Source organism: Atractosteus spatula, chromosome 12, assembly GCF_055471065.1.
Source record: "Atractosteus spatula isolate fAtrSpa1 chromosome 12, fAtrSpa1.hap1, whole genome shotgun sequence".
NCBI classification, from domain to species: Eukaryota; Metazoa; Chordata; class Actinopteri; order Semionotiformes; family Lepisosteidae; genus Atractosteus; species Atractosteus spatula.
The window spans coordinates 16,017,469-16,029,136 of record NC_142717.1 but is presented as its reverse complement, the minus strand read 5'-3'; the positions used below and the strand labels follow the sequence as shown (position 1 = coordinate 16,029,136).

At 34.6% G+C, this 11,668-nt stretch overlaps 1 protein-coding gene across 1 annotated transcript in view; it reads right to left on the bottom strand.

Moving 5' to 3' along the window:
- Positions 1 to 5,021: 5,021 nt before the first annotated feature.
- The window catches only part of chn2 (chimerin 2), a 146,642-nt gene continuing 139,995 nt past the window's right edge, over positions 5,022 to 11,668 (bottom strand). The window contains exons 11-14 of the mRNA XM_088929789.1: positions 11,585 to 11,662; positions 9,442 to 9,579; positions 8,870 to 8,975; positions 5,022 to 7,752 (exon numbers count right to left, since the gene is read on the bottom strand). Of these exons, the coding sequence (XP_088785915.1) occupies positions 7,581 to 7,752; positions 8,870 to 8,975; positions 9,442 to 9,579; positions 11,585 to 11,662 (494 nt within the window). The 3' untranslated portion in view covers positions 5,022 to 7,580. The remainder of the gene's footprint in view (positions 7,753 to 8,869; positions 8,976 to 9,441; positions 9,580 to 11,584; positions 11,663 to 11,668) is intronic.

Genomic DNA, 11,668 nt, shown 5'->3' with positions numbered 1-11,668 from the left:
AGGACAACAAGAAGCTATACAGGCACAGCAGGAGGCTAATAAAATTCAAACTGAGACGAATCAACCAATTATAAAAGAGCAGAATTTGGTGAGAGAGGAATTGCAAAGATTAGGAGAGGAAATTAGACGGTGCTCAGTAACAGGGAGAGAATCCAGTAAGATAGGAGAAATTGGGCTTCAAAAGATGACAGAGCTAGATGATGTGGAAGCATATTTAACAACTTTTGAAAGAACAGCTGCCAGGAATGCATGGCCCAGAGAGCAATGGGCAGGGAGAGTAGCACCTTATTTAATTGGGGATGCCCAAAAAGCCTATTATGATTTAAAAGAGGAGGATGCTGAGAACTATGAAACTCTAAAAAAGGAGATCTTGGCAAGATTAGGAGTAACAACGGCGATACGAGCGGTCCAGTTCCATACCTGGAGGTATCAAATGGACAAGCCAACTAGATCTTAAATGTGTGACCAGTGGTAGAAAGAGTGGTATTGGATCACTTTGTGAGGAGTCTGCCTGTTCACTTGAAAAGAAAAGTGAGTGATGGGGATCCCCAGACATTAGACCAGGCGGTTGATTTAGTGGACCGACAGCATGCTACTGAAGCTTTGATTAAGGAAGAAAGAGGGGAATTTCAGAAAGAGAAGAGGAGAAACCCTAAGAGTTTGGGGAATGAAATGAAGTTTCAGTCACTAAAGTACAGGGATTATCGAGGTCCACCACAATTTAAGACTTCTCTTCAGGGAAGATCGGTTCAAAGGGCCCAACCATGGAAAGAGTCCCGCAGATGCTTTAAGTGTCATGAAGAGGGACATTTAGCCAGTAATTGCCACAACTGGTGTGAACCTATGCAAATGGACACCAGAGAAGAGGCAAAATGCAACTACCTAACGGCAAGCATCCCATCCTGTGAGGAACCCCATATTGCTAAAATCAAGATAGGGAAAAAACATGACGAGGCCTTGTTAGACTCGGGAAGTACGGTGACACTGGTGACCTCTACAGCACTACCTGAAGACACTGAGATCAGGCAAGCAGAAGCGATCCCTATTACTTGTATTCATGGTGAAACTAAGGTATATCTGTCTGCAAAAATTCCCATTTCTACTGAAATAGGAACATATAGTTCGACTGTAGGGGGGGTTGAAAAATTGCCTCACCCGGTGGTGTTGGGATGAGACTGTCCCCACTTTCTTCAACTTTGAAATACTGTCCAGTCTGCTAGACAATGTCCACTTCCATGTCCTGGAGACTCGGAGGACAACACCAATTCCCCTGGAGAGGCAGACCAACAGGAAGTAGGCTCCGAACTGGAAGATGCATTCTTAAATATGGATTTGCCAGACTGGGAGCCACCAGAACATCGAGGGAGGTTTGGGACGGCTCAGTTGGAAGATGGAATTTGAGACATGCATGGGGACATGTGAGAAAAATTGAGGGAAAGTTCTGTAATGAAAACAGTGTCCTGAGTTACCCTTATTTCATGGTGAAAAACAATCTCCTCTATCAGGTGCAGAAGAGGGATCAAGAAGAAGTGGAGCACCTCCTTATTCCCCGAGCCTACCAAGCAAAACTCCTCAACTTGGCCCATAGCCACCTCCTGGGAAGAAAACAGCTGAGAGACTGCTCTCTCGATTTTTCTGGCCGGGGATATACAAGGCCATCGAGAGGTATTGTCGGGAATGCACAGAGTGTCAGAAAACTACCCCGAAACCTTATTATAAGAATCCTTTGATTCCTCTCCCCATTATAGAAACTCAATTTGAGCGGATTGGGATGGACTTCAGTGGGACCCCTGATTAAAACCACAAAGGGACATCAATATATACTAGTAATAGTGGACTATGCCACAAGGTACCCCGAGGCCATTCCTCTGGGAGCAGCTACGGCCAAAAACATAGCTAGAGAGCTAGTGCAAATTTTCTCTAGAGTGGGAATCCCTAAGGAGATCTTAACTGATCAAGGGACTCCTTTTACAGTATGTCAAAAGTCATGCAAGACCTAAGTAAGCATTTGGGTATTCATCAACTCAGAACCTCAGTATATCACCCACAAACAGATGGACTAGTGGAACACTTTAATAAGACCCTGAAAAGCATGCTGAGGAAGGCCATGCAAAAGGATGGCAAAAATTGGGATCAATTGCTCCCTTATCTAATGTTTGCTATTCGAGAAGTACCGCAGGCCTCGACCGGGTTTTCTCCATTTGAGTTATTATATGCTTGGAGTCCACGGGGCTTATTAGATCTGGTCAAAGAGTCTTGGGAGCATCAACCCAAGCCACCACAGTACATTATAGCATAGTTCTATTATAAAAAATAAACCTTTTTTTTTAATTTTCAGGATGATAAACCACCTGACTTTGTGGCAGACTACTGAGTCAGTTTTGTCATGAATATTGTGGAAACAATGCAAATACTAGCTTCTCTCCAGGATCTGTGTTTTGCTTTTCCTGAATTCACAGGCACTCTGTCACCCAAGGGACACTTTAGTTGATGCACAAAAAATGCTTAATAAAATAAACTTTTATAAACTGACCTACCTGTACATCCATTTTCTAAATTGCAATCTAAACTAATTTTTTTTTGCAAAAAATAATATTCATTTTGTACAAACTTACAAAGTTGAGTTTAAAATGAAGCAGTTCTTTTTGTTGTTGATGTTGTAAATATTTCTGTAGATTAATAAAAGGCAACTATTTATAGTTTATTTTTAAATAACTTGATCATAGAAACTAGGTTTTGAAAAAAAATGCAAACTTTTATTTATTTAACTTCAACCTTATTGCTATTAAGCTGTAATTTTCTTCTGATTTATTTGCATAACCTGTCAAATATATAAGCAAATATAAAGCATTTTTATTAATATACAACATACTTCCACTTACTTTCTTTATGTTATATGAAGTACATTATTCATAAGCATTGCAGGTGAACTAAAATGAGGCTCCAATAAGACTTTTCCTTGGTAATCCTAACCTTCAATTTTTTCCACAACAACAATAATAATAAACCAGAACAATTAGCATTGATATTTAAAAACTTTACAGATTCATTTCTGGTTCCAATTGATTAAAAAAATATAACTGTATATACAGTAAATACAGAAACAAGACACAAACCATTCATGTTGTTTTACAAAGAAATTAAATACAGTCTTTAAACAAAATAAAAAGTACTACAATGAAGGGTCCTTGTACCTTTTAAATAACGTGTCTTGGAGACAGATATTTTATTTCTAATTCACAGTTTTACCACCTATTTTCCAAGATGAAAATAATCAGCAATTAATGTAGCAATATTTTATAGGGGCAATGAAAAGTAAATTACATTGTTATATGTTAAATATGTTGTTTGGCTCTGATTTTCCAATGAGTAAAGTTATGAGTAAATATAACCTAATGATATTCTATAATGAATATGAATATAAGATAAGATCACTTTATTAGCCATATACAATTTCTTGCATTAGGAATTTGTCTTTTTGCATACCCCAGCTTGCTCTCTGAGACACACAGGCACACAGACAGGAAGAGAGAAGCTTGGGGTCAGAGCACAGGGTCCGCCATTTATACGGCGCCTCTGGAGCAGTTTGGGGTTAAGGGCCTTGCTCAGGGGCCCAGTGGAGTAGGATTTCTCTGCTGGCTGTGGGATTTGAACTGGCAACCTTCCAGCCACAGGTGCAGATCCTTAGCCACAGTGAGGCAACCCTTCCTTTTTAGATCTGTATTCCTGACTGATTTCCAAAATTTTGACTTTGGTGTCCTGAAGGTAAGGGCTTACATCAAAATCAAGCCCTTAGTGTTTTATTTAAATGTATTCCATCTAAAACAGAAACACAACTGTTATTTGTGTATTGTAACTATGTTTCACGTATTATAAAATATATTTATCATGCACAGTAATGACCAACTTAGAAAAAAAAATAAAATTATTTTGATTTCCAGTTGCAGATGTGTTTCTGGTAAAATATTAGAATCATGAAGCAATTGATAATCAACCTTAAAGCTTTTTTTAGAAAATATCTGTCAAAGTGGAATATGTGTTATTCTATGTAACACTATTGTAACACTTTTTTTTAACTTTAAAAGAAAACAAATAGATATAGATTGCGCTACATCATAAAACTTTTGATCATCTAGTTTCCCAAATAGTTCTATCAAAGAAATACTGTACTGTATGTCTTCTGTTTGGACCACATTTCACTTCAAAATTAAGGATTCAAAAACTGTTTCCACTTTATTTTCTGTGCTCATAGTCAGGTGGGACAAATATTTTCATTAGCACTGCAGTATAAAAGCTTAAATTTCAAATTTAGTTTCCATAAACAGAATAAAGTACTGATTCTCTCAACAAAACCTCAAGTTTTTCATACACACAAAACAGCAAAACAGAGCATAACACATCATTGTTTTTTGCGATGCTTGTAATTAGTGGTTTAACAAGTGTTTCACAAAAGATTTACCACTATATTCCATAATTAATATATTCCATCTAAAACAGAAACACAACTGTTATTTGTGTATTGTAACTATGTTTCACGTATTATAAAATATATTTATCATGCACAGTAATGACCAACATAGAAAAAAATCTAAATTATTTTTATTTCCAGTTGCAGATGTGTTTCTGGCAAAATATTAGAATCATGAAGCAATTGATAATCAACCTTAAAGCTTTTTTTTAGAAAATATCTGTCAAAGTGGAATATGTGTTATTCTATTTAACATTATTAGATTATTTAACATTATTGTAACACTTTTTTACTTTAAAAGATAACAAATAGATATAGATTGTGCTACATCAAAAAAATTAGTGGTTTAACAAGTGTTTCACAAAATATTTACCTATGCTTAAAGCTTTAAATATTGTGGACTCTCTCCTTTTATTGAGTGATTTATAATTAATTCTTTCACACATGTATGTGAGAAATATTCCAGCAGTTGTCCATCCAAAACCTAATTTTAACATTTGTACAGTTTAGATCATCTGTGTTATACAGTACCCGTAGCAAAATAATACTGGAATTGTATGTTCATATATTTATTTTTGTGAAGCCAGCTTTTTAAAATGTTTACAAGAACATGTCAGAAAAATGCAAGTAGACAAATGGTTCACACTTGAGCTTACTGCATTTGTTTATAATTGTGGAGTTATACCAGATATGCTAACATCTCATAAAATAAGAAACAACTAAAAAAAAAACTGAACTGCTGCCATTCTAAAGGACAAACTTTCAGCAGGTATCTAGAATGTTCTACTGGCTAGTATGGAAGCTGTTTATCAATGACACATATTAAATTGTACTGTCAAATGATTAAATAGGTATATGACAGAACAATGAAAATACTGTATTAGAATTATGCAAATCACAAATTAAAATATTTTCTCTTTCACTTCAGTTCATTAAAATTCCCAATAGAAAAGGAATGTGCTTGAAAGTCTTCATATCTGAATATACAGATGTAACCCTGTGCACCACTCCTCTTAGTTTACTACATGTGAGCAATTAAATGCATTATTTCATGGATAATGTAAAATAAACAATTCTGAAAATCATTCTTTCATACATAGTCTCCAATATTGGTTTTAGTTATCAACTGTATTTTGAATAAAGAGGTTTGTAAATTCAGAAAAAAATATTTCCATTTTAAATGAGATAATTAAGAAGGTAGCTTTTAAAAGAAAGAATAAACTAAAAACCTGCTATGGACTTACTGTTGTACTTAGAACTAATTTACAAATAATTTAAATAATCCACAACAAATTTATAGTGTGGTTAAAAAGTAATTACACCCCCTTTAATAAAATATTTTATTGTTTTTCATTATTTAAAAAAATCATAAAGTATTCAATATCTTTGTGTGAAAAGGTAAGTGCATTCGTTCTACAATCTCAATTAATAGGGAATGTAGAATGAGGTCTAACAAAACATGGTGCAAATGATTAGTTCATCTTTAGGAAGTGATTTCTACATGTATATAAAATCAGAAACTTTGTTAGTTTGATTTTAAGCTCTCAGGTTTGTGGTAACACATCAAGCCCAGATCAAAAGAAATCTGTGACAGTCTTATAGACTTTATATTTAGTTGTTGCTTATCAATCTGGGAAGGGTTATACAGCCATTTCAAACAATAAAAAGTTCATCATTCCATGATAAGAACAATATTCTACAAATGGTCAAAATTCAACACCGTTGCCAATTTACTCAGGAGTGACAATCCTACCAAATTCTCTCCAAGATCTGATCATATAATGCTCCTAGAAATCTCAAAGAACCCCAAGGTTACATTCAGGGATCTACATGTCTCTCTTGTAATAGTGTCAGATTCCACCATCAGGAAAACATTGAATAAGAATGGCTTTCATGGAAGGATAGCCAGGCTGAAACCCCTGCTCTCCAAGCTCTCCAAGGAGAACATTGCTGCATGGCTAAAGCTGGCAAAACACCACATACTGTTAATGAAAAACAAGATTTCTGCAACATTGTGCTCTGGACTGACTCAAAAGTGGAGTTGTTTGGCAATAAATCAAACATCATGTAAACACTGCTTTTGACCAGAAGAACCTCATAACAACCAAGCATGCATCACCTGTTGGATTGGGCCTGCTTTCCTGTCTCAGGATCTGGATGCCTTGCTATCATTGGGTATAGAATGAATTCCACACTATACCAGAGTATTCTAGTGAAAAATGTTAGACCATGTGCCCAACAACTAAACTTGAACAGAAAGTGGATCACGCAATAGGACAATGATCCAACATACAAAAGTAAATTTACATTAGAATATTTCAATAAGAGGAAATTCAGGTTATGGAATAGCCAAGTCAAAGTTCAAATCCTATAAATATACTGTGGTGGGACCTAAAGAAAGTTGTGCATATAAAGAGATTGAAGCAGTTATGTAAGGAAGTGGGGTAGAATTCAATGTGAGTGAGTGATCAACTCTTAACATTAAATTCAAGTCATTGCTGCTAAAAGGGGTGCCACAGGTAACTAAATCACTAAAGTAATGTACTTACTTTTTCACACAAAGCTATGGAATGCTGTCTGATTTTTAAAATAATGTCAAAGTACAATTTTGTTGCATTATATGTAAAATGAGGTTAGTTTTATCTATCTATTATCCATAAAGTCTTAAGGGGATGTACTTATTTTTCCACCACACTGTATAGTTTCTTACATGTTATGAAATGTAATTACATCCTGTAAAAACTATAAAATATTTTTAAAAAATTAAATTAAAATATTTACTGCCAAGTACACAAACCATATTTAACAAAGATTATAAATCTCTCACAAATAATTTGATTTAGTGCAATTATCTATTTCCTTGTCCTACTGTACATAAGTATGGATAACATGCAAAACATAAGAACAGCAAAACGCAGGCTACTAATTCTGTGCCATTCAAATATAAAATACAGAAGGCCACTTCTCAACCTCAACTTCACAGAGGTATGTCTATAAGACAGAGAAGCAATACTGGTATTCATCTGCACAACTGCAGTACAAACATTCAGAATGATTTGCAGCACATAATTTACTCCATTTCAGCAGAGAATCTAGTGGATGTGACACATTTTTAAAATAGCACATCTTCATTTTCAATTAAAAGCTGAACAATTAACTTCTGGTATCTCATGTCATTCAAGGTGGTAAGAGTGTTCTGATCTGGAGGCCGAATTAACGTTGGTCCAAACACTATTCCAAGGTTTTCGGCATTCATGAAATTATCCTTTTCATATAATGTTACCCTGCAAAGAAAGTAAAGAAAATGTCTGTAAAAAAATCCAAATAGACAAATATAATGTATATTTAAAAATCTATAAAATTGTATACTCAATATGTAGTACAGTATGTAGTGTATTGAAGCTGCAGGATGCAGAATATGTTCAAAAAGCATTTTAAATTTTAAATAGTATGATGCATTATGAAATGTCCAAGGCTGACCTAGATATCGCTTGGTGTTATCTTAAGGTGTTACTGAATCCTGTTTCATGAAAACAAGCTGCCTTCCTGTTCTGTACAAATGAGCCATTAGACTATCTATTGTATATTATACGGTTTATTGGAAGCACGCACTCAATATTTTTAAATAATGACAAAGTCTGTCAATACTACAATATATATTTTATAACAAAAGTGGGAAAAGCTTTGGTTGCCTTGTTTGAGCAAGGTATATTTTTCAGTGCAAAGTTACTAAAGTTAATGGGTGTTGTAGTGATGGTGCTCAAAATATTCCCTTTGTTTTCAAGGTGCCCTTCCTCAATTCTCTCATCATCTCAGTTCTTGACAGGCTTGACTAGAACCCTATTTTTCTTCTCTGGGTACAAGAACCCCTGAGGTCCCAGATTTCCTCCTGCAGCTTCTACTATATTAGTAGAACAACAATAATAACGTCTGACATTTTGACATGTCTGTATTCCGGCTCTCAACCAGTCTCTCCTTGGAAGCACTCTCACCACCCAAAACTCAGGCTTTGCAAATGTGAATGTCTCCACTTTCTTTTTATCAGAACAGCATCTCATATATATTCTGTATAGTAATATACTGTATATATATTATACAGTGTTATATATTATATAAATGTTTCTGTATATTATTCATGCCAGAAGTGGTATGTAAATAATTATTCTAACCAACCTCTCTTAATCTATAAGAGATTCAATTATAATAACAGACGAAAATCATGTAACCCCTTAATTTCTTTATGCAACTCCAGTGAAGATTTTTTAATGTCTATAAATATGTGGATCAGTCACCACATAATAATAGTAATATGTGGAGCACATATTACATATATAACATAATGTCAAAAAACACACTTTGAAAAATGTGGATAAAAATATGTTTATTGTATAACTGCCTTACCTTTTCAGATGAGTCATTAAATAACGAAGTGTCTCATAATGTGCAGGGGGCAGCATCAGAAGGGCATCATGAATAGCTTCTAATCTTGCTTCTGAATGAATTATTTCTAAAAACATGAAATAAGTTAGTTATTCTAGTGCTTAACAGATATAGAGAACAGCTAAGGTAGCTTCTTCAGATGTGCTGTTACATTCGTGCCACAGTTGTTCAAGCAACAAGCTATAGCTTGCTTAATACAAATCCTCAAGGGCTACAGGTCAGCAGTCTACTGCATCTAGTCTTTTTAAATTATCAGCAGCTCAAACCTAGCCAAAGTCTTAAACTGATCCAACATAGATAATAATTAATTCAATAAGTTAATAAAAAACTTATTGAACCAGACCATATTAGAGTTATGGAATTATGGAATACTACAGAAGAGGCAACATTGACTCAGATGAAAATTAATAATTAACATTCAAGGAACTTTTTCAAGACAAATGTAATGACTTTATACAGTAACTGTAATTGGAAGCTCTCAGCTGATCATGTTTTCAGTAATGAGAACACACTGTTTCACCTGTTGTACTTACTTGCTGCTTCAATAAATTTGGAATAAACATCATAAGTAATCACTGGTATTGGTAGGTCTCGGAAATACAGCTTAAGTGCTCCTGTAATTATGTTGATGTCTGAGTACGTGTTAGCACAGATGTCAGCCTTATCACCATCTGGAAGACAATAGAATACAAAATTAATGCTGCATTTGTTTGTACAATGTGATTGTCTACATTACTGAATCTCTTCCATACAATTAATAACCTGATCTAATGAAAAGTAGTGTGACTCCTGTGGTACCATGAAGATCCAACGTTACTATCATGGGAACATTCACAGCTTTAAATTAACAATAGACATCATAAAAGGCTTATAATGGAAATATGGGAGTACATCCAGTGGGCGTCCTTTTAGTGATATTCAGAACTGAAGCAGAAATTGGTTAATGCTATTCGTTTTGTTTGTTTTCTGCCTTCTACTCTGTACTTGGCAGTGGGAATTCTGACCTTAAATTACTTATACAAACATCTTACTTTTATGTTTCTGAATTAAATGTATGAAATATTGACTAACAGAAGCAACAAATATGTAAAGAAAATTAATACTGTCTCACAGCAAATGTCATTTCAAAGACTGGATAGAATTCAATGTTCTAGTGAATACATCACTCCCGCATACTGTCACTTAACAAAGTCAGTTTCCAATCTTTCTGGACTGGAAGGAAGGGTGATTGCTAAAAACTATAATAACTTATCAACAGCATGCACATAAAAGGAAACAAACTGTATACTCTACTATATACGATCATTTTATAAAAGTTTTAAAATTAAAGGAATGTTTCCAATATTCACTTGTTGTATAGTTAATGACTCTTACTATATTCAATTGAACAGTTGAATTTTAAAAATTAATTCTCATCCATACAGTATATTGCTTCTTCCAATTCAGGAATGCGGGGTGCCATAGCCTATCCCGACAGGTAACGGATGCAAGGCAGGGTACACCCAGAACAGGATGCCACTCCATCATAGGGTACACACATAGACATAAACACGGACACGTACTGTACACACTGACATCTAGGGCCAATCTTTCCAGAAGCCAGTTTATCTACCAGTATGTATCACCCAGAAGAAACCCATGCGAACATGCAGATAGCATCCCAGGTCTGGAATTAAACCTGAGATAACAATGATAACCACTGTTATCTCTACCCTGCTGTCCAATTTATTTTCATTTTTATTATTTTTTAAAACACTGCATGTCTTATTTAGTAAATAAAGACTTCACTTTATAAACACCAAGGGCACAGTCTTGGAAATCTGAATTATTCAAATGCACAGAGGCAATCAATCCACTTTATCACTCAAGCAGTGAAATTCTGACAAATCACCCACAAAAGACATACATTTCACAACACAGGATACATACTTATTCACCTCCCAAGGGCTACAATTCTCTCAGTTACCCAATGTTTAACCTATGCAGTAAGCTGATATCTTCTACTTATCCCTTAAAATGTCAGGCAAAACTGCTTTGACAAATACATTTTTATGTGTATAAAATAGGTACCCTGATATTTTTAAGAATTATTATATTGTAGACATTGCTGTATTCCTTGTGGCTGTGTTTATATACTGTAAAGTGTGGATAAATATTTATCAAATATCAAATACCTAGTATGTTACCTGATAATGCTGCAGACACATTGGAAAATATCACTATGAAAATATCATGTTATTTAAGTATTTTTTATTAAATACAATCTCCCTCACTAGCCAAAGAAATAAATAGGGAAAAGTATAAAGACTCCTAAAGCATAAACTGGTTTACCTGTTTTCTCACCTGTACTTCCTTAGGACTTGAATCAAAGCACTGTCATGATAATTCATATCTTTACAAGTTTCTCAGAATGACATCAGTGGACATGGTTGTTATGAAACAAAAAAACAGGCTACTCTACACAGTGGAATACATTCATTATTGGATAAAATGTGTGGTGATTTTGCTCTTTTGAGAAGTTGAAGAGGATTCATCATCATATTACCAGAATTGTCTTCTTTAGCATTATTTGCACCTGAAAATGCAGGTGTCTAACAATATACAGTATGTTTAAAAATACAGTCCCTAGATTATACTGGTAGGCCAAAGTTTATAGTTAGAATATGAATCACTCACCTCTATCGAAGGCTATTTTAACATCTTCAATGTGTTCAGTGAACCCAGAAACTCTGTAAAGCCCCTCAGATTTCAAACCTGTAA